Source organism: Falco naumanni, chromosome 3 (genome assembly GCF_017639655.2).
Source record: "Falco naumanni isolate bFalNau1 chromosome 3, bFalNau1.pat, whole genome shotgun sequence".
In the NCBI taxonomy this organism is placed as follows: Eukaryota; Metazoa; Chordata; class Aves; order Falconiformes; family Falconidae; genus Falco; species Falco naumanni.
Window position 1 is genome coordinate 66,704,788 of NC_054056.1, and position 24,205 is coordinate 66,728,992.

Here is a 24,205-nt window from a genome sequence, read left to right on the forward strand (position 1 = left end):
AGAGGCGGTGCTCTGGGAAAGGCCAGTTCATGCTGCAGGGAGTTAATATCAGTCCCAAGGGATCTACAGCAGCCTGGCTGCAAAGTCCCTTTGCAGAGCCAATGCCAGGATATGCTGCACAGGAGCCCATGAAGCCTGGGTGCTGTGGGTGGCTCACGCCCAGGGAATCAGCCTGAGGGGTAGTCCAGGCACTCTGACACGGAGGGGAAGGTCATCCAAACTGCATGACGGACTGTATCAAAGCATCATATCAGCCAGGCACCAGACATTATGGACGTTATGGGAAGCTGGGAAGCTCAGCTGAAGGACTGCTGCAGATTTAAACAGCTTTAGGCTGGGCTTCCACATCAGCTGCTGGCAAAACAAACACTTAAAAGATAATCTTAAAAATGCCCAAAGAATTACAAGCATGAAATTTGTATGGAAAGGCAAGACTTCTCTGGCTAGGAGCCTGATATTTAGCATAAAAGACTTAGGCACTCACTGATTTCCAATAGGTTATAGATGCTTGAATCTCTGTGCCGCCTTTTAAACTGTCACTTAACATCTAAATCTATCAAAACAGAGTTTGCCATCAGGTACAGCGAGACGTAATTCTTCACCCACCAGGAGGATAAGGCTTGCCAGATTTCTCCTGCACTGTGCCATTTGGTCTTTGTGCTCATCGGTCCTCAGGAAAAGTAAATTCAGACTGTGCAAGGGAAAGCGAAGTGCAGATGGTGAGCCAGAATCTGTAGAAGGAAATTTATTCTTCTCTGAAGGAAAAATGCTAGTATTGCAAATATTGTTTCTGCAAATCAGGTCAGGTAGGTAACAGAAAAATCTTATTTCTGAGCAGACTAGGACTGGATTTCTTTTGGTTTTGTTTGTTTGTGTTTTAAGATCCTTGCTGTTGCCTGATGGGCTGCTGCACCTGGAGAGACTCCCTCACATTTAAGATAACCACTTAGCCTCCCGGAGAACAAGAGCAGTCAGGGCCAGACTTGTGTAACCTCAACGAACTGAAATCAATCCCTCCTGTAATGGCTTTCCCAACTCCTTGCTTTTGTTTTTCTTCAAGCCAAGGAGTATGTCTGAAACCAACAGAAGAGGTTACAATACACAGTTCCCCTCCATGGGCATTTCATTACTACCTTTAAAACTGGAACTTACAGTCACCTTTTGAAAGTCAGATTTCCTTTTCTTTGGTGCTTTAGATGTGAATTTGAGGCTGTAACTCTGCATAGGCTTGAAATGAACTTTAGAGTCCTCGGTGCTCTGTGTTCAGTTTGAATGAACACACTCTAATGAGGACAGAAAGTTCTTCAAATTGATGTGTTCCACAGACATCTGAGATTTAAATACTACTACAAGCCATTTATTGCATAAAGCTTCATTGATTATAGGATATTCAGTGCCTACTGCCGGCTGCCAAGCACTTTTACTCATCTCCCTTCTGCAGGGTATCTTGACTTTGCAGGGGCAGAATGGCACACGAACACCTGACACCCCAGAATGAGTTGAATATTGTGGGCTTTTATTACTAAGCTATGCAAAGGACACACACACTCCTCTCCAAGATCCTAGAAAAAAATATATGCTGGGGTGTGAGCAAATGTAGACCTGAACCTGGAGAGCTCAGTACCGTCTGCTTTCTCTAGATGTTATTTTCCCCTCAATGCAAACAGGCTCTTAGGTGAAGACCATGCTTACCTGCCGCTCCGCATAGTAGGATAGTCACAAAATGAGAACACATCCCTAAAAGTTAACTACTGCAAATGGAAGATAATACTGTGGAAAGGAGGAAGATAAAACTCCCAGATATATTTTGCCTGGGCTTAGGGCTTTAATGGGAAGAAGAGACCTTTGGAGTGGTTTGTGATACTCAACCTATTCTCCAGCTGCAGTCCTCATTCTTCTTTACAGTCCCAGTATTCAGCAGTGAAAACCATTTTTTCCAGAGAGTCTCCCCTACTAGAATCTAATGAGATTCTGTTTTGGGGAATAAACCACAGAGATCTAAGGGGTGGCCACCGATCTCAAGAGGCTGGCTCTGAGATTGCTTCTCAGCTACCCAGGGATGTGGCAGGCAGTGCCGCAGCCACAGCCGCATGGCCAGGGTGTGAGGCCAGCACAGCAAGCAGCTGCCAGCCCCAGCTGGGACCTCCTTTCACCCTGCCAGCTCCCCGGGACACAACAGCAGCTTAAGGGCTCCACTTCCCTGTGTGCTGTCCCATCAGCAGAAAACCAGTGCCCTGCTTTGCTCTCCAGGAGCGGATGGTGCAGGGGGGTTCTCCGGGTGCAGAGCGCGGCTGCCGGTGACAGGCTGTGCTCAGTGGCTGCCACCACCCCGCGAGCAAGGCCAGCCGCCCTCCTCAGGGGAGGAGACAGGAGCTCAAAATGCAAACTTCAAACTTCAGGTTCTTCTTTCTCTCACAGGACTGAGGAGGAGCATCTGCACCGAGGGGAGAGCAAATGGGCACTGGCAAGACCCTGCCACCCACCTACATACACACACGGACACTCAACTGCTTTGCTTTCCCAGGTCATAAGCTGGTGGTTGTGCAGGCAGAGGGGGGTCTGAGCACAGGCAGGTCCTCTGTACTCCTCTGGCTTTGCTTTCCATCCTGATCTCAGCTATGGTGTTACCCGTTTCCTCTCCTGTGTCTGATCAGACTATAAATAACCCATAAATATCACAGTGCCTCCAACTGGAAACAAAGTAAGCTATTGTACCTCCCTGGAGCAGCTGTTCTCCCCAACCTGCAAACCCCAGCCGGCCGCTCAGCCCCACGCAGCCGCTCGCTCGTTCCCCCCCGCTGGGATGGGGGAGAGAAGCAGAAGAGAAGTGAGAAAACTCATGGGTTGAGATAAAAACAGCCTAATAGGGAAAGCAAAAGCTGTGTGTGCAAGCAAAGCAAAGCAAAGCAAAGCAAGGAATTCATTCACCACTTCCCACCAGCAGGCAGGCGGCCAGCCATCCCCAGGCAAGCAGGGCTCCAGCATGCGTAAGAGTCACTTGGGAAGACAAATGCCATCGCTCTGAATGTCCCACCCTTCCTTCTTCTTCCCTCAGCTTTACACGCTGAGCATGGTGCTATACGGTCTGGGACATCCCTCTGGCCAGTTGGGGTCAGCTGTCCCGGCTGTGTCCCCTCCCAGCCCCTGGTGCCCCCCCAGGCTGCTCGCTGGGGTGGGGTGAGAGGCAGCACAGGCCCTGGCGCTGTGTAACCACCGCTCAGCAGTAACAAAAACATCCCTGTGTTATCAACGTCACTTCCAACACAAACCCAAACCACAGGCCCATACCAGCCACTATGAAGAAAATTAACTCTACCCCAGCCGCAACCAGCACAGTGATTCACCAGACCGAAATGAAAACCTTGGGAGGTGCCGTGAAACCCAGTGCCACCGAGGAAAGGATGTGACAGCAGGTCACACAGACATCTCTGTACCTTGGATAGGGCCGGGGGTAGCTGAGCGTTGAAATGATAGATGTCCGGGGGCTTCTGAACCTGCCCAGCCCCATCCTAGGTAGGTTCCAGACACATGCCCCTGGCCTCCTAATTAAGGGGGAAGCCACAAGCAAGGCAGAGTCAGTCTCTTGGAAGAAGCTCCCCTCTTCTGCGGTTGTTTCTGTCAAAGGGAATGATTAAGATGACTATAAATGATACTAATGTTGTCCTTAAAAAGTCATAAGGAAATCTGCTGTGAGCCAGCCTGCCGTTCACCCTGGAATTCAGAAACGTGCCTGTTTGTTTCCCAAACACCCATTTGCCGCAGACAAATGGAGAGCAAAAGGAAATACATGGTGCCGGATGGCAACTGGAAGAGTGGGAGAGCTGGGAAGCGCTACTGGAGCAGCACAGCCAGGGCTCTCCTGTAGCTCCAGCTCTGGCATCGGCATGTGCTAGGCAGCAGCGTGTGACCCCTCAGATCTGTCTTTGTTATGGAGCTGGCGAGGTATGGGAGAGTCACAACAAAATATTCAGTTTAGAAATGATTTTGTTCCCATATCATATTAGCCGTATTTCCCTTCTGTCATTGCCATTTACAGGGATATTGACATACAAACCAATGTTTGTTTTCTTGAGCTCATTTTCTCTTCCTGCCTATTTCCCCTCTGAAATCATGAGGTGAACTATTTGCAGAAACAATATATTTGATAAATAGACTCCTTTTTCCTTTTCACAAATTATCTGGGAACAGACATTGATTTTTTATTACTTTGTTCATTATCTAAAGTATTTGTCAAATTGTTTACAATAATATTCCAAACCATGCATGGCTACCAAGCGGCCTGTCACAGCTATCGTTAACAATTTGACTTAGTCATTTACTTTCTGGAGCTGCATCTTGAATAATTCTTCACGTCATTCCCAAATCCCAAAGACACTGTTAATTTGCTTTGCAGTAGCATCTTCTAGTCCCTGCCATGCATCAAGACGACACTGTGCTAGGTGCTGCATAAACACAGATCAAAAAATTTCTTATTCCAATCCACAGTCTAACTCTAGAAACAGCTGGATATCACCAGAAAAGCCAGAACACAAAAAAGGGCAAGTGTGATGGACACTGGTTTAGCATCTGAGCAGTCAAACAGTTGTCATATATTTTGTAGGTATCACAGCAAAGAAGAGTCTCTCTAAGCAGAGACTGGAAAAACAATGAGGTATTTTACATAAACACCTAAATCATTTTGCTTTAGTCATTGACCTGATAGTTATGGTCCCCTATATTACTTAATATTGCTTGAGTTCTTCCCAGACCTCGCAGGCTAGCTGCATGAGCAACTCTGGTATCAACACATCTAGAAAAGCAATATTTGTGATCTCCATTACCATTTCTTGTAATTGCATTTTCAGAGAGTAAAAGAGATCACAAACACAATCAGAGCAAACATAAGAAAATGTACTTTCTCAACCTTTAGTTTAAATGACAGTTTCCTAAGTTCAGTCAGGAAACATTCTCATTTTAACTGTAGTCTTCCTGCTTGAAAAGGAAAGAGTCTGCATAAAGAGACAAAGACTCCACAGATGAAGAATCTTCCCCATAATTTTCCACAAGGAGCTTGCAGCTCTTTAAAACTAATAATCACCATTTCGATATATAAAATCGAGCTTCGGCTGAATCAGGCCAGAGCACATCGTATGTGACTGCTGGGATTATATAATGGGAAAGCTCTCATTGATTTTTATAAAGTGTTGGATCCCAGAGATTTTAAAATTAGGTATGGAGGCTGACCCAGTTTGGGTGGAAAAAGCTTACAGAATCCCAGGGAAGAGCACAGCCCAGGAGAAGTCTCAGGAGGTACAGTTATTTTTAACCTTTCAGACCTGTGCGACAAAGAATGAATTCTGAAAACTCTGTGCAGAAAAGAGGTATTTAGTTTCAAAATTTTAGAATCCTCTACCACCTCTCCTAGATCTTGACCCTGGTGGAAAACTGGCACAGCAAACTTTTTTCGGATTAAGAAAAAATTTTAGAGTAGACCAAAGCTGCTATTTCACTCATCCCTCCACAAGTATGGAAGACAAAAATAAAACATTTTCTAGGATGAGATTTGACTAAAGAATAAAATATGCAAGGCTAGAATACCAAGGCAGAAAGGCTTCTCATTTTAGCTGGAATCCAGAAAGTTAAATTTGTAACCAAACATGGCATACGTAAACTGTTGAAACAAAAAGATGGATTTACCCTCAGAATTAATATTTGAAAACTGCTTTAAAATAGGTTGCACTTTTCCAGCAATTAAGTGTGCCTTGTTAGCTGATTCAAACAAAATTTGATCTGGACAAGTATTCTATTGAAACTGTAATTGAATTTTCTTTCAACCTACTGCAGGTTTCAGCCCTTATAAATGTGACGGGACCATCAGCTGAATAGATTTTATTATACGTGCTGGACAGCATTTTCAGATACAAATTTATTTATTTGTAGCGGAGTAATATTAAACGGGCATTTGTGTTTCAAATCAGGTGGGGATGAGATACTTGTTTCGGTACCTGATCTTATCATACCGGTGCATATATTTTTAGATGCTCTGAAAAAAGAGGACTGAGTAAACATTATTTTCACAATCTAGTTCTATAGTACCTGCCATTTACGGATTTAAATGCTCACTACTGGTTCGGTCTCATTACATTGTATAAAAGGGCTAGACTAGGGCTTGAACACACTCCCTTTCTGCGATCCCTAGGGAGGGAAAGGTAGGGAAAAGCAAACAACAGAAGAGGCAGAACAAAGACGGATACTTTGGGTCTCATTCCTAGAGACCATTCCAAAACCCTGGCCACAAATAGGATGGGGAGCCAGCCATCAGTGAGGCAGGAGAGTCCAAGGTGGCTAATGACTTGTTGGTCTATGACTTCTGTGGCATCTCCCACAGGCATTTCAAGGCTGCCTTTAATTAGCCAGCGTGGAAATTTTACAGCATGGGACTTTGGAGGAGCTCATGAATCTGGTGGTGTGGCCAGCAAGAGGCAAGAGAACATCTGGAAGTGGAGGTCAGCCCTCACTAATGCTCTCCAGTCCTGGCCCAGGCTGGGATGCTCCCCCAGCAGCCCTTTGCCCTGCGAACGCTGCCGGCGCGGAGCAGAAGGTTACAGCCCCGGTGGTTTGCTGCTGGCACTCGGGGTGCGGCAGCAGCTCAGCAATAGGTAGCTTTGGGCAACCGTGTCTACGTTAGCTCCTGCTGCTGCTGTCCCTTATTCTCAATGTTCACTATGTCTGTCAAGTGTCCCAGGACAACACTGCCTGGAACAGTGCTGGGAATTGCTCGGGGGATTTATCTTGTTCTTTTTTTAAAAAAAAAAAAAAAAGTTTCCTTATTTTTCTGCTCAAGCCAGACCAAATTCCAGCTCATGTCCAAGTCTTGGCGCAAATGCAAAGGCAATGCACCATGGTACTGGCAGAAGGTGGCAATGCCTTAAGCTGGTATTGCCAATGAGGACACGGGCAATTTCTCAGATGGAAATCACTGGCCTCACAGCCATATTTTGTTAACAGAGCTGAACGCTTCCCATTCGTTGCAAGCTGGCTTTGTTTGAGTCCTCCTTCCCATTTTTACTGGAAGAAAAACAATTCTAAGCCAGTGCCTTAGAAATTAAGGTGGTTTTTTTTACATAATCATATTCCCTAGCTCTTACGAACTTTTCTTTCTTTATCCAAGAATTTTAGCATCGCTACTTTAGCGCAGAAGTGCAACCCTGTCCTGTTGATCTTCAGCCATATGCTGTTAAGAGACACAACACAAAGCACACAACCACAGAAAGGAGATTGGACAGACTTAATTCTAAGGCAAGAAAGAGTCAGACTTCATTGATCTACAACTTGACATTCAGTTCCTGCAACTGAATAGAAAAAAAGGCATTTATAACCTATTAAAAACCGAAGGATTTTAGTATTTATTTTTTTTCTTGTTGGAGAAATCGGTCTTTCAGAATAGCCTGGGAGTTGAGAATAAAAAAGAACTTTGCTGTGTTTATTTAGAGAACCTAACCCCTTGGAGCCAGCATTTTCACTAATGCATTTTACATTAGTGGGCTGCATCAGGAAATCCTGACTTTTGGTGCCAGGGGTGTAATTAATATCAGATCATGTTTGCAAAATGTTTGTGTTTATGTGGGAACGAGGACTGAGCTCTAACTGGCAGGATTTGAAGTACTCAGCTTCGCTATGGAGATTCAACAGCTTGCTAGAGAGTGGGATGTTGGAATTAAAGTACTAGGTCTTGATGGCTTAGTAGACCTACAGCTGCTGAAGAGAGCTGCAGTCTTTAGAAGTGTGTTCAGAAACCTTTTAGGGAGAGTCTGAAGGGTTGTTCTTAAAAATATGAGGGGATTGGAGATAACATAGAAGTAGTTGTTTTGCTCCTGTGGTCTGAGATGTTCCATGAAGTGCAAAAACACGCATAACATGGTTGTTGTATATCACACACACACACACACAGTGCTCCCAATTCTCTGTGCTTACTAGCTTGGAAATACCCACAGATGGTACAAAAATATTTTTTCAGCACACCTCAGAAGAAGTACTTGCTTTTGCGTACGCACCAGCTAGCATGGTCTAAAGCAGTAGGTGTGCGTCAATTAAGGAACTCTGAAAAACAGTATCTGTTGAATCTGTGTCTTGCAAGGACTCTGCTGTGCCACCCCAGTGCCCCCCACCCTAGGAAGGGCAGTTCCCCCAGCTGCTCAGCAGGCCTGCTTCTTCCTCCAGAGAAAGAGTAACAGCTCTTTGCTCCTTTGTCTCCTCTTCCCCCTGGCTCAAGCAAGGGTGTCTATCTCCCCTTGTGATGGTGATACAGCTTACTTCCTTAACACAGGCCTGTGTGCAGCTCCAGCTGGGACACCTCCTGAACATCACTAGGTCCTCGGTATCAAAAGGAGAAAAAAAACCACTGAAGATTGGTGGTGCTTAAGAACAGCCTGTTTGGTAGGTAACTTGGCTTCCCACCTCCCTGAAAGCCACAGTTTCTCAGCACCGATTGGGAAACCTGTACTGATGCTTAATAAGGGGCTGAAAATCACACGGGACCATGAGACCCACTAAATTGTAACATCATGAATTTGCGTAGGCAAAGTTTAAAATGGAAGGATGTTTTCTGAAGTTAAAAAGGAGTAACAGTACAACTGAATAGCAGCAGCAACTGATGTTCAGAATGAGAGTGTTACCTACTGGTTTCCCAGCATCCATTTCCATGGGATGTGGCAGCTGGCAAGTTCTGCAAGGCCGTTTATTTACTCCCTTCTTGTCAGATCCTTTGCTGGAAGTTCATGACTCCCTCAGCGGTGGTGGGGATTAAAAGTAAAGGTGTAATCTATGTTAGAGCCGATACATGTTTTGTACTATAATGAGCCAATACACTATTACAGATCTTGTGGTCAGCTCACTGTGTTTCATAAATACAATCAATACATGTTATTCCCCTCTGAGATCCACCCATCATCCCTCCATACTCACCTCTTGCCAGTAGTCATTTGGGGATAATTATCTCCACCAAGAGCCTACCTCTAATGTGCCCACTGTCTTTCCTCATGCTATAAATTGGTCTGATACGGGCACTAAGATAACAAATCCAGACTGTATCATTATTATTGCTGTTACTTACTAGTTCCTTGATCCTGAAATAGGGGTAGCAATCTAATAATTTCCTGTAACTATGGTAAAGATATGTGTACCTAATTAATTGTTCCTCATCAGGTATTTTTATAACTGATTACTCCTACCCGAGTCTAGGAGCGATGTCCTAAGCTTGAGTACTCTTCAGCAACACTGTCTACAGCTTTTGTTCTCTGTGAAGTAATGGACCACCTCAGCCTTTTCTACCGTTATCTCTGAATAGTTATAGTTCATTTTGTGGCTTGCCTTGATTTTATTTCAATGTGTTGTGCTATTCTTTTAAGATCAGCCCTAACAATGGGAGAGAGCCTTCTGTGCACTCTTTTGTTTGAAGGCACTGATGAACTCTTGATCCTCTACAGTGGGATAATTTGTATACCTACCCACAGTGTAATTTCTTTAAGGACTTGCCAGCTCTCCTGCACTCCTTTGTAAGATTTTTTTCCATTACACGTTTCCTCTTCATTCTCCGAGATTACAGACATGTTTGTTCTGGAAGTCTGTTCGTTAGGTTTCCCAAGAAAAAGCGAAGACCTTGACAAATTTCAACCAAATCTTGCCTAATTTCACTCAGCTCTAAGAGAAATATTCAAGACATTACATTCCTACAAGGGTCACAAAACAACCCAGCTATGAAAGAAATTTGATAAATATGTCAGCTCAGCAAAGGCTGTTGCTAGAGCGCAACTTGTCAAGCATCAGAGAATCCAACCATAGTTATTCTTGACACTACAATGCAAAACTGCGCAACACTGGTTCTGCCCCTCTCCTTCCTATTCTAAAAGTAAACTCTTACCACCTCATGATCTCTTACTTGAGCTGCCTTTAAGCTCTGCATTGAGAGGCCATTCCTCTTCATTGGTGAGAATGAACACAGAAGACCTCTTCCATTTGGCTGCTTTCCCCATGCCTTCTGTATCAAAACTCTCCTAGGAACCTGCCCCACCCGAGACATGCGTGCACAGTTATCGTTCCCTATTACCATCGCCTCCTGCATTTCAGATGACAGCTTGGTCAGCCGCAGACTGGCCTGGTGCAACTTAGCCAGATGTAATTTCAGGTCTATAGTCAATTCTCACTACAATGACTGGCATTTGCTCTCTTCCCATTTGTTTTGCCATAAGAGTCTCAATTAGCTAATCTTCCATACTTCAGAGAAGATACTGCCTTATTTGCTGACAAAGCACCTTCTCTCTTCAATTTGTTGTCCTTCTTGAAAGAAGTCCTGTACATGTTAATGTTCAAGCCCTATAAATAAATAAATAGAACCATGTTTCTGTTATGCCAATACAGTCATAACTTTGGTCATACACTTAAGAATCTTTCTGTATAGCCCCATACTTACTGCATTTATATACAGGCATCTGGAGTTTTGAGCATATCAATTCACTATCCTCATTCTTGTTCCTCCTCTAACCTTACAAATTAATACCTCCTTCTATATAATCTCAGGTTCTCGACAGTTTCTGTTTCTGGGCACTAACATCTTTGACTGCTAGGGACTGACTTGTGCATTGGGACCTGCATGGACCTGCAGTACTGTGGCCAGCCTTGTCCCACTCCCAGCAAATAAACTGCTGAAGTGGAGCAAATTCAGTGGAGGGCCACCGGGATGGAGCACCTGCCCTTTAAGAAGAGGCTGTGGACACAGGGTTTATTCAGCAGAGATTAGATGGTTTTGGAGGCAACCTAACAGTAGCCTCCAAGCACCTAAAGGGAGATGAGCAATAAGACCAAGCCAGGTAATTCATGGCAGCACATGGTTGAAGGACAGGAGACAACAGGCATGAGCTGAAGGAAGAGGTTCAGACTTGCTAAAAGGAGGAACTTTTTCACACAGAGGCAAGTCAGGCAGGGGAACGTGATGCCCAGGGATGTTGTACACTCTCCACCCTTGGAGGTTTTCAAGACCTGAATGAAGACGTGATCTGATTTCATAACTGGCCCAGCTCTGAGCAGGAGATTGGACTAAAGACCTTAAGTCCCTTCCAATGTGCATTAGTTTATGATCTGACATTTTGCCCTCCAAGAATGCCATCAGCCATCAAGGCCATTGGAAAGCATCAAGTTCTCCCCCCCTTCCCCCATGTTGGCACTGGTGTTACAGACCCTTCCTTGTCCTTGCAAGTCTCCTGGGTTACGTTAAGGAAGCCTTTACGCTCGTGGATGTTTCTAAATCTCGCCATCGCTTTCTGTTCCTAGCTTTCTACACCCTCCCTTTACTCAAACATGATTTTTTTTGCTTTCAAAGGCTAAGTAGCTCTCAGATTCACCAGTGTACAGTATGGTGGATAAAAGGACCCTTTACAGCCTCATGACCCTATGCCACAGACTGCTGGCACCACTGCCCAGAATGCACTTAAGGATCTACTCTTCTTGGATATACACTTATCTGGAGAAAAAGGAGTACCAGTCTCTCCTGCTCTCAAGATCTACATGTGCAGAAGACAGTGGGGGAGAGAGGTGTCCCAGCCTGGGCGGGTCAGTACACCTGTGGAAATCCATGAAGCCTCATATAAAAGGAGTAGTAAACTCTTCTTGTTGATGTAGTCACAGATGCCCATACTGCTAGAAATTGAAGACTCAGCACTGGGTGAGGTTCCACATGACCTTATGGATTTTGCCAGGAGAAGGCAGACTTTGCTGTCCATCTTCCTTGCAGTAGACTTCCCCACTCCAAAGTCATTGGCCACTGAGCAACAGCAGGAAGCCTCTTGGGCACCCTCTCCCTCACATGAACTAGTGCTTGGAAGGTGGTGTGCTGTTTTAGAAACTCAGGGAGTGGTTCCCTATAGAGATCTTCACCCCAAAGCCCTGCTTCCAAATGATAAGTATAATGTAAATCCACTAATTCATAGCTGTCTCTTTGGCTTAGAGGCCCTTTGTAGCAATGGAGAAGGTGGTCTCAAACACATACCAAAGGAGGAAATATACATCATCTTATCATCCACATGCACAGTTCCATATATAACTATCTGTTCTCTGTCACAGACATCTTCAGTATCTCCAGCAGCCATTCTACTTTTGCATCTTTGTTAGGATTCCAGGTGAGCCTTGCCTGCTACCCTTCCAGAAGATGGGTACGGTCAAAAGGTGACCTGTCATGGCTCACAAAAACAGAATAGATGATCAACATGGTCCCATGACGAGAAAGAGCAGCGAAGAAGAGAGCTTCTGAATATTCATCCAAATATACAAACTGCGCTACTGATGGCATAACATGGGAAAGCCTGTGAGTTACTGAGCCATTGGGCCAAAGTGTTGCAAAGACACAAACAGACAGCAGCCAGCACGACACCCCGCAGCATCCTCGCGCAACAGTTCTCATTGGAAACGTAGGCAGCTCAGCAAAGGGTGCTTTGGCCCACTAGCTCACTTGAAAAAAACGATACAAACTGGTCATGCAGACATACTGCCAAGCATTCATTCAAATGGTGACCAGCTGTCAGTGGTCACTTAAATAGTAATAGGGCGGACTATTAAGAAAACTTAAGTCAGCAGGTCATCTCTATCATGCTTGGCCCACAGACCTCGGGTCTACCACATTTTAAATTCCCAGTCTCTGAACAGTCAAAAGAACTACCGAAGCAGTCAAATTCATTAATCTCCTTCCCCAGAAGAGTGGGGATCACACAAGACTACTGTTTTTCCGCCTGCCTTGTTTGCTGCCAGAGAGCAGGAAAATATGAAGCGATGTGAAATTGAAGGTCAAATAATACAGGCCATACAGAACTAAGCTGCTGAGGTAATGAAGTATCAGGACCGTCTTTATAGCAATAGCACAGCAACAGCCGTAACAAGCACCAGTGAACACAAGCTCCATTAGACATGTTAGCATGCAGACAAGGTACCTGTAGTGGTTACAGATACCCTAGTACCCACCAAGCGCCTATTCACAGTCCTAAAATCACCCACTTGTCATCAGCCAAAAACCTAGCGGTGCAAGAGAAACCTTCATGCCTGCCTCAGTTTTGCTATGTTCTCACCTTTCCTGAGCCTACATAGACACAAAGCAGGTGAGAAGTCTGAAACCAGTGTCGAGCTGGCAAATACTTTGTCATGTTTGGATGGGCAGGCTGTCTAGGTTTAAGAAATCAAAAAGGCAGAAGAACCCTTCTTTCCCAACAGTAAGTTTCTAAATAAGATATTTCACGATAGAAGGCAAACATTTTACCCAAGCTGGAAACAGCCTTGGGAGCAAACAGATAGGTGTGGTTATCTAGGTGCTCAAATAAGAAAACTTAGCTCTGAAATGATCTGTATCATTGTGGGGAAGGGGGGGCGGGGAGCTGGGCAGAAAGAGATATACCGATCATTACCCTTTGAGATTGACACCGTATCAGCCTGGCAGGAAACGATCTTCACAAGTATGGCCGTAATCAGTATTTAGATAGAAAATCTCAGAACTGTGGTGCTTGTTTATATTGTAGCCCTACAGAAAGGAAGTCTAAAGCCTCTGGGCTGAGAAAAGCTATGGAAAAATGTAAAAGCGGCAACTTCATACTAGAGGCTAAACGTTCTTCACTTGATTTGAAGTTTGCTAAAAAACAGGCAGGAGGTACAATTGATGCAACTTAATTTCCTAAAATCAAAATGCGTATTTCTACCAAGCCTGCCCTAGCAAATGGCATTTCTCTACAAAAGTCTCTGTAATGGACCTGTGTCAAGGTGCCAGCCCATTTCTGGCAGCACCAACTGCAGCAGGTGATTAGAATTTATGCTGTGTAAAATTAACTTTTAGATTAAATGAAAATTATGAACCAAAATGCAAAAGCATTTATGTGGCAATTCACCTACGCCATTTGTTTAAAAAGTGTCAAAGCAAGTGAACGTAACGCGGTGCTCTGGAGTTCACAGGCTATTAGCTCTGGCTAGTCCAGCAAGCTTCCCTTCTAGCCCCACAGCTCTTCCCCACCAGAAACCCAAAGTGTATATACGTGAAGCCACGGATACACTAAGCTACTTTCATTTCTTAAGACCAAGTGCAGGATAGTATGGAAAAATGAGAAAACATTATCTATAGAAAACTGAGAAAATTCCTGTAAAAATCATCAGATCTCAGGCAGGGAAAATCAAGACATTTTGCTAGATTAGTCAAGAATTTTCCCTGAAAACCTGTGTCACAGGAAGCTTAAAAGAATTGAACGAAAGCATCCAGCATCTTGCAAGCTTAAAACATAAGTATTTCACTATTCATACCATTTTGGTGATGTATTTTGCTATAGTGGAAAAAAATAATTTTCCAAACATTGCCACTCCAATTCAGATCTACATTTGAGTTTAATTCTGCAACCCAAACTATCAGTCTGCTGCTAATAATGCCGACCTTCACATCTTGCAGAGTGAGGTTGTAAAAGTTATAATAAAAAAACCCCACTAAATATACTCCCAATATTTACTGTCAAGGCACCAACAGAAATTATCTTGCAAACTCTAGCATGCAGCTTGTTGCATAAAGCTGTGAAGCATGAGGTTTTAAATTCTTTCAAAATAAACTGTTCCATCTGATCTTCTATAACCGTGCATGTTCTCATATATATACCCGTTTTCTTCATCCTACTAAGCCCCTGGCTTCAATAATATCTTGAGGATTGAGTTCGCAGTTGTGTATGTTGTAAAAAGCATTTCCTGTTTTAGATTTTAAAGGTGCTGCCTTTAATTTTTATCTTGTCCATATCCTCACAAAAATTACAGTTATACACCCCTGGTTCATACGTACTGACTTCTGAAATACAAGAATTCCACTTTCTTCATTTGGTCTCCACCACTCGTTACCCACTTACCTTTTACCTGAGCTTTTTTTGATATGGGGGAGACAAGGATGAACACTGTAATTCAGTGTTGATAAAACTGATCAGTGTTACAGTATTTTGTTAAGCGTTCCGTGCCATTGCTTTCTGAACATTCTGACAGCACTGTGACTTCCGATAACCACTGAACAGAAGTTTTACTGTGCTAGCTGCACTTGTTTCTCCTGACAGTTGATTAACTGCATACGAGTAAACTGGCATTATCCTACCCGGCACCTACTCTGTTGTATTCGCGAACAAGAGCAATTTCTTAAGTTCTGCTATGTTCCACTGCATTTCCACAAAGTTTTACGTCCTGCAGAATGTAAGTAGCACCATTACCACCTCATTTTGCTACTAAAACATCTATTTTTTTTCTCCAATTTATTTGGTGTTAATTAGTGGTCCCAGTAGAGTCCTGGCATAATCATCTCCATTTTTGATATTTAACATTTATTCCTCTTCTCCCTGTGTTTTATCTGACTTCCAGTGCTTCACAATCCCCCTTACTGCATGCTTTACTTTTACAGTAGCAGCTTCTCCAAGAACTTCAGGTTTTGTGAACGTACAAATGAAGATTAACTCCATCAGATTGTGCCAGGATTTTTTACAGTAATTATAGCAGATTAAGGGCCAGGGGGTTTGGGTTTTAGGGGGGTGTGGGGTGCGTGTTTGGTTTTTGGTGGGTTTGTTTGTTTTGTTTAAACAAACATTTATTACACTATTTAAAAAAATATTTTACTTTAACCCTACTGCTTTATCCATCTATCTATTCACTTCAGAAGGTTTGTTTAGGTTCATTTCATAGGATTAACTATAACTTACTGTAATCTAAAATATTTGCAGATACCTTTGTGTAAAATATGCTGTTCAAAATAACTATAATTTCTATCCTGTTTCATCTGCTCTTTTATGAGGATGATGTAGAAGTTAAATTCAGGGTCAGGCTGGATGGGGCTTTGAGGAACCTGATCTAGTGAAAAATGTCCCTTCCAAACCCAGCCTTTCTATGAATTCTACGATTTCACCCTTATGCTTCTATTTTATGATACAGCAACTGTTGCTCATGTAGGAAAATCAGCTACTTTTTAAAAACTTCTTCAGGGCTTCTGGTTGAATTTCACCTAGACTTGCTGATGTAGCAATTTATTTTGTAAATTTCAGTCTGATTTGTTGTTTTTTTTTTTTTTAAAATCACATTAAAGTGCTTCAGCATCCTGTGAGGTGATAACTGTAGAAGTACAATGATAATTTTGCAGTGAAGTGTTCTTGCCTCTCTAATCAGGAATATTTTGTCAAAAAAATCTATTAAACATTTAAAACTAATTTTAGGTATGAAAACAAGAGCAGGATTATTTGCAAAAAGATATATTTATCCTGCACTATAAAGTGGCATGTTTGCTTCTTATGCTACAACATTGTGTAGTCAATTTCATTTGAAACAGCGAGTTAGGTTCTCCTGCCTGCCAGTCATTCACAGAGCAGAAAAGGAAATAAAACAGTCTGAAAAGGAAAAGCCAAATATGATGGCAAAACTTACAGCGCTGTAACTGAAAGTTGCTGAATTAATCAAATCCTCCCCTTTACTTTTCAAAGATTTGTATCGTTTCTGTTCATATATCTGATCCGCAGTGTCAGTCTCTCTCTTAGGTCTTCTACATATAAAATGCCAAATGTAACACTATTTACTAGTGTCTTATTGGTTTGATTTTATTTAGTAATGAATTACTGAAATGAACCTTGTATCTTGCTATTTCATCCTGGTGCTGTCATGAATTCCTGCTTTCTTTTTTGTTTAGGGAAAAATGGTTCTATTTAATATATAATTTTAGTAAAAATACTTTCGCATATTGTTCTGGCATAGTATCAGAGGAATAAGGTAATTTTTGTCACCACCAATTAAAAAGTTTTACGAAACAGGACCGTTATAAAACAATTAAACCTTGCAAATGTAGTAGTCTCTAGGAGGGAAACCCTGGAGGAAATTCTGCTTATTAAAATTGCAATTTTAGTTTCCATTAAAAAGGAGAATAAGACAACAGAAGATGGGCTGGCAAGACAAATTATTTCTTAATGTCAGTTGAGCTTATTTCAAATGAGATAACGTATCTACACCAGGTTGAGTTCAACACATTTTTGCCTCCTCAACTCATTTATCTAATTCAGTCATCTTGATTATAGCCTCATGGACCTTCATGTTCAGAGGAAAAATTTTGTAACAAACAACCTACACAACATGCTGATTACTGAACAGTTAATTCTAATTAACTTGGCTATGGCAAGAGAATTTTGATAAAGTCCTAGAATGCAAATACAGTTTGGTTTGGTTATTCTGGCCAAACTTCTATAAAATAAAAACCCACAGCAGAGTCTCCAGATGAGACATCTGAGTGATAGGGATCTAATTTAAAGAAACAAATGAGAAAATTAAAATCACAAATAATTTATTCTTCCGTTAGAATTGATGGAGTACAGTTTTAAATAGCAATGAAGTACACAGTGGTGGAAAATTGGCACAGAACCTACAAGCATTTCATTCATAATAATGTTCTTCATGCTGTATCTGTTCAAACCTTGATATGTATTTGCTATCGACTAAGAACATTTTTTTCCCTTTGAAAGTGATTAACAATTTGAAAATCTTGCCTTCCATGTATAACGTTGTATTATGAACACCAGCTTTTCTCCCCCATCCCCCAGGCCAAATACCATCACCAACTGAAGAAGTTAGTATTATTTTACTCCAGGGATAATTTCAAGTTTTGTCCTTTATAAAATTGCCAGGAATTCTCGAACGCATATATTCCTGCACAACAGAGTATCTATTTATCTGATACACCGTTCCAGGACAGTCTCAAAACCCAATTTTTTTGTGTACTATGCTATTGATCAAGGTGCTGCCTCTATCTCACATGCAACACTGTAAGCATTAATGCAGTTCAAAATTTGGCATTTACCTCACCAACAGGTTTTATATTTGATGTTATAAAACATCTCTTGGTCTCATGTTAACCAATAATAAAAATGGACACACACAAAAAATGCCCCTTCCTAAAGATATTAGCTCCCAATTAGGAAAGTTTAGATAGGTTTTACGAAGTCTTCTAGGCTATTTTGATACATAAAAATTATTCAACTAAAGGTTAAAATACACTTATACAATACAGTCCTGTCCTCCATATTCTTTTTCAAGTTCTTTGCATATTCAAGCCAAGTAAAATTAACACTTGTCATTTTCTTTGTTATTGCAATTAAGAGGAATTACAGCTTGCTTATGCAAAGCTGTGACAAAACACTTGAGAAATAAAACCCAAACATTTATCTTGTTACCCAAAAAACGTTGCAGAAAAATTGTCAAACTACGTTAGAAACAATTTTTATAAAACTGCTTCACTCAGAAAAATTGGAAAGCTTAAAAAAATTAATCTTTGCACAAGACTACATTATACTGTCTTAATTATGTTCCCATTTAGATAACTGGGATTTTCATTCTTTGTACATGAACCTACCAGTGATGTATGATGCTCTCCATCTTTTTTCACTGTTGTCTTTACTGTACACCATTTTGAGACTTATACAATCAAGCACTTATCATGCCCCTACCCATTTTTAACAGTAGATTTCTTATCCTGCCCAGTGAGTAGTGTACTGTCTTGCATATTCACCACATGAAAAACATAATATACAAAATATTGCTGCTGTAAAAAGTGTGCATTTCCCCTTTACCCCTACAAAAAAAAAATCTGTGGAAAAAATATTAAATTCCCATAACCTTCATAAACATACAAAGCTGTTTGCACCTTTCAGTCTGTAACAGTCTATTTGACATACAGTTCTCAACTCACTGCAAATCGTTATGTCACATATTTTCTGTCCAATATTGCCATCTAGAGTAGAGATGTGAAATCAGTTTCTAAGAATCTACAGTCTTTAACATTTAACCCATAAAGACTGTATACCACAAAACAGCCACACAATTTTTTCCAAAAGCTAGATGGAAAGGGAAGTTCTCATCTCAGGAAGATGTCCACAGTGCTGAGGAGACAATATGGCTGCTAATAGAAATTGCCTAGTGGAATGCGAGTACTTTTTCACTGTTGATAATTTCCATACTGACCCTAAAAAAAATTCAAAATATATAATTAGACCACAAGGCATATTTTCATATTTTCCTGTACTAAAAGCTGAAATCAGAAGACCACCCAAATAAACTCTGATGTTAAAAGGTGGAAACAAATAACAATACATTATAAACTAATATAAGTGGTACAGTTTCATCTTACTAAAAATCCTTTGTGTTTTAATGTAAAAGTAAGACTGATGATACAGATTTAAAGCCAGGAACCTCATTTGATCAAAAGAGTATACCTTTATATTCAACAGACTTCCATGAAATTTGCAGAACACTGTCAAAAATAAAAGATGGGAATTATTTCCCACCTAAACATTGAAAATTATTTCAAAAAGACAAGGTCACCTAAATTCAAGGTAATTTAGGAAAATTTGCTTTCAGAGACCCCTAAAAATATTCACATATCAAGCATCACAGAATGGACTGACACCTGCATCTCAAACCAAGACACACCCCAGTGAACACTAAGAGTGCCAATATATCCTATGGGAATCAATTACTTCGTAGATCCAATACTCATTATTATTACCCTTATTGATAATTCTTGATTTCTTTTGACAGAATGTCACGTACTGCAGAGGAGGGCAGAGATGACAGCTACATGCTTACTGTGATCCTTCACCACAGGGCGCACAGCTTACACAAACAAGTGGTGTGCTAGGAAGTGAGCATTCCCCAAACTGCGGCCCTGCCACCATGACACGTTCAGTACCATCACAGTAAGGCATTATTTTACACTCCAGTTTTATGTTGCAATGTCAATTTTTTTCCATTGTATATATGACAATGCATCAGGGCAAAGAGTTTCAGAACAGCTGCCAGATGAGAATTTAAGCAGCGCAATTCCTATGGGAATGGCTAGTATGAATGGTCTTCTATAATTGAGTTTCCCAGTGGAACTTAGATTGCAAAAACTTGAATAGTAGAGCCTACCTGCAGAGAGGGTTATCCACTTTTACTGCTAAGAAAGCTGGAAGAAACTCAGCAAACTAAGATTATGTTTCTTTGACCCTACATTTGCCATAAAGAAAGACTTTTCCTGAAACTTATTATTTGCAGGAGAAAGCTATTAGTTCAGTGCATAAACATTTTGTTTATCTGTTAAATAATTATAATTACATCTCTAGACGACCACACTGAAAAGAGTTTATTCCTTCTTCCTAGTCTTTTCTAGTTTCTGTAGAAAGGAAGCCAACTGTTCTCCTTTAAAAACGTAGGCAATTATGACTATTCTTACTTCCAAGGAAAAGTTCATGGAAGTTCAACTGATCTTCTACTGACAGATCAGTATTTTATTTAAACACTAGAACTTGATCGTAACCTATATTTAGTTCATCTCCACTTTATATATGCTAAGGAAAGTAGGTGTATGTTGTAATGAAATTTCTGAATGACTCAATATTGCAAAGCTTGTATTTTTACATTTAGTATCTTCTACAGGAAGAAAACCTCTGCTTTATCCTTTAATTAGAAGACAGGTTTTCTACAGGAGTCTGCCACTACAACTAACACCTGGAGCTTTGGTGGTTCTTAATTGTTTGTTTGTTTTAAGCTTAGCAGGTATAGGAAAGAAGCAGGTGATTTTCATGTCACTTCTTTCCCATGTTCAGTGTTCCTTTATACTGCTTTATATGCTCAGAGAAAAATCTATGCAAGAATAGGCTTCATGTCTTTCCACAGAAACTCCACAGAAGAACCTTTAGCTGCACACCTGAGGTACTTCTGCAATTGGAAAGAATCTGTGTTTGTGGAAAATCAGTTCAACCATTTTTATTGCAAAACAGTAATGAATGTTCCACCATGAGATTTAGGAACCTCAGCTTTCATATTAGTCATTCGCCATGAGGCTATGAAACAGATCTTCTTAATTTTTAAGGTCCAAAAATACTGCCTGGAGGGCCTCACTGTGAAATTGCATTAAAACTTTGCAGACTCAGAAAAGAATGACTAATCACACCTCCAGATAAGTTATTCTGGGTAAATCACCTGGAAATAAAAATCCATGAGAATTGTATATACACACCTGAGAAACCATGCCCTCAAATTCATTAGTTTAAACATCCACAAGAAACAAAGATTATCAAATGGGTGTGTACGAAATCACAACTTTCTCATCAAATGAGATATTACCTGGTCATATCCATAAGGCCTCTGCTGCGGTGGCTGTGGTGGCCCAGGCTGTGTGGGTCTGTATCCCCCATACTGCTGGCCCTGTCCTTGTGGATAATTGGGATACTGAGGTCCTGGACCACTCTGGGAGGGGCCTGGAGATCAATAAAGTGGAAAAGGAAAAAAAAAAAAAGCAAAAGATTGCTTAAGGTGTTTGGTAGAAGAGAACAGTAAAAGCACTGAATTTTACAATTGAGCAGGGCTAAGGAGAATCACATAATTAGGCACATCCTCCCTCCTACTGTATGCTGCTCCAGAACTTTATAAAGCCAGGAGCAGCCAGATGATCAGCTGCACTTAGCATTTAGACCTTTTGAAGAGACTAGCAGCACCACACTGCCAGAAAGTCAGTTCTCACGCCAGAGCAAGCAACCATAAATGGGATGTCAGGCAAGCAAGTTACATGCATAAAATGTAAGATGTGACTAAATGCTACTGTGGGATGAAGAAAAGCACCCTCTCCTCCATACTTCTCTGGTCATCTTAACTTTCCAAGAAATGGACAGGAAAAAAACAACCAAAAAAAAAGCCCAAACAACCAAAACTTTTGTCTCCAGCCTTTTTTTTACTGTAAAAAGCAGCAGTTCTTTTGTCAATACAAACTCCGTCACTGTTCACAGGGACTCAGACTCAGCTTGCCTACCATTGGAAGCAGTGCAGCCATGCTCCAAAGAAAATTAACCTCATCCCCTCCTACCTTGGGACAGATGGCATACTGTGTATTTCAGTGACATTCCACATGGATCTTTTGCAGCAGATCCATGTTAGCTTTTTCATCACCATGCCTTAAAAACTGGCAGTCCTGAAGAGCTGCAATTCTTCCTAAGCGCTTTCTTTTAAACAAACTAACACTTCACACACACACACACACCCAGAAGAAACAAATGTGTTTTAGTAATAATGTGATTCAGTACTAAAATTTTAGCTACAGGCACTGCACATTAAGATGACATCACCTGGTAACTCCATCAGTAATTCTGGATCTGTAAGACAGTCAAACAGATGACCTGGAGAAGACAAGCTCCATAGGCTATTATCATTCTCCTCAGACCTCAAATCTCCCTGAACTATGTAGTTTCAGCTGATTTATTTTTGCAAATTAGAAAGCAATTAAATATTAAATCGAGCAAGAATACTACATCCTAAAAAGTGCTGTGTTCACATGACAAATGAAACTTGGTTTTATTTATTCATGGCAATTCTTTATAGTTGAATTCTAAACATTCAGTGACAAATTTTATAAAATAAAAATAGAATTTCAGTATCAATTTCTATTTTTTAGCAGAAATAGAGAAGTATGCTAGTTGGGTTTACAAATTACAGTGAATAAGTTGCTCCAACACATTTCTTCATACCTTTCCTCTAGTATCTCAATCTAAATTTTCCGAATAAGTTAGATCTTATTTCTTTACATACAAAATTCGTAACAGCGAGCTAGATAGACCTTCACTCTGATCTTCATTCTGTTCCTATGTTATGTTTAGCAGAATATAAGTACGTGAATATTATTTTAGAACTATCCATTTATCCATAACCTCCAACAGAAGAAATCTTACTAAATCTCAGTGGATCCTCTTAACACGGTCTGAACATGACCGGATTTAACATGAATCTGGCCTTTATCTACATGGCAAACGAGTCATCCACACACTTCCCAACATACCTACAATGCTGAAAGTTCTAGTGCTTAAACCTGCAACAGAGCTACAAGGTAAAATATATGGATTTCAGAGATTCCTTCTTCTGAGATAAGTATATACAGCTTTACGATATGCAAGCAAGTAAAACTTAAAAGAGCGGGATTTTCAGTATGCTTTTCTGACCTCAAGTTTTCAGAAGTAACGTGCAAAAGTTACACACTACTAATTCAGCTTCCTATTTGGGAAATTTTCCTTGCACCCAAGGACTATATTATCTCACTTGCGGCTGAGGACTTCTCATGCTTGCCATACATCAGAAGGTTTGCACTAGTGCAAATCTGTAAGACAAGCTCTCTTGAATATAAGCATTGCTAACGCAGCTTTCATTTCCTTACTGATCGGTACAAGAATTTTAAATTAGACTCATGCATGTTAGATAAAATTTTAAACTAGTTTTTAGAAGATGTCAATCTAAATAGCAACTCCAAGGAAGAAATGGTAGAAATGGTTCTTTGGCATCTCTGAGCCCGCCCACCTGACCGTATTCACCAATAGAGGACAGAAAAGAGCAAAGTGTACCTTGGCTTTTAAATCACAGACACTTGTTACAATGTTGTCTAGTCACCTTTGGTTTTCTGTGCCTACCACACTGCCCTACATTTCCTGGGAAGTAGATCTGTTGACAAAGTCTGCTATGCTTTCTTGTTTTGGCTCAGTGAAATTGCAGGCATACAGCCTTTTTTGTACAAGCCTGGCCATTCAACTCAGTAAAACAGGGACGAAATAACATACAAGGATCTCAGTCTCTTCTGTGATTGCTGTCGGTGTCTTCAGTTTCTTACCATAACCCTGCTGTTGTCCTGGATACCCTTGTTGTCCTGGATACTGCTGCTGTTGTGGTGGATAACCCTGCTGTTGGGGTGGTCCTTGATATGCATCTTGCTGCTGACCATATTGCGAGTTTCCTGTAATATGATTGCAAGAAAGCAAAAACTTAAAGGTATCTACTTTATTAATTGTTTTCCTTCTAAGATGCACAGCCAGCAACACAAGAACAAAATGAAAATGCAATATTGATTTCAAAAACTGAACAAAACAGAACTCAAACCAAACAAGGAATTCGGCCAAACAAACTGCAGTTAAAGCCAATTTTGCAAAGTTGAACTGCAGCATTTTCAGCATCTCTGCCAAACGAGCATTACATTTACTGGAACATCACAGTCATAAGATCATGACTATGCTAAATAAAATAAAAAAAAGACAAAATTAAGGACAGCTAGAAGAGCACAGACTAGCTACACAAGATCAGCAAGCTGTTTCCTAACAGCACTATAATTATACAAAATATATACACACACAAAAAAGATATACAA

At 41.1% G+C, this 24,205-nt stretch overlaps 1 protein-coding gene across 5 annotated transcripts in view; it reads right to left on the reverse strand.

The window, feature by feature from the left end:
- Positions 1-17,318: 17,318 nt before the first annotated feature.
- The window catches only part of SS18 (SS18 subunit of BAF chromatin remodeling complex), a 43,603-nt gene continuing 36,716 nt past the window's right edge, over positions 17,319-24,205 (reverse strand). For all 5 annotated transcript variants that reach the window (XM_040586776.1, XM_040586779.1, XM_040586777.1 and 2 more), the window contains 3 exons: positions 23,675-23,797; positions 21,154-21,287; positions 17,319-19,009 (listed from right to left, as the gene is read on the reverse strand). In XM_040586776.1, the coding sequence (XP_040442710.1) occupies positions 18,983-19,009; positions 21,154-21,287; positions 23,675-23,797 (284 nt within the window). In that variant the 3' untranslated portion in view covers positions 17,319-18,982. The remainder of the gene's footprint in view (positions 19,010-21,153; positions 21,288-23,674; positions 23,798-24,205) is intronic.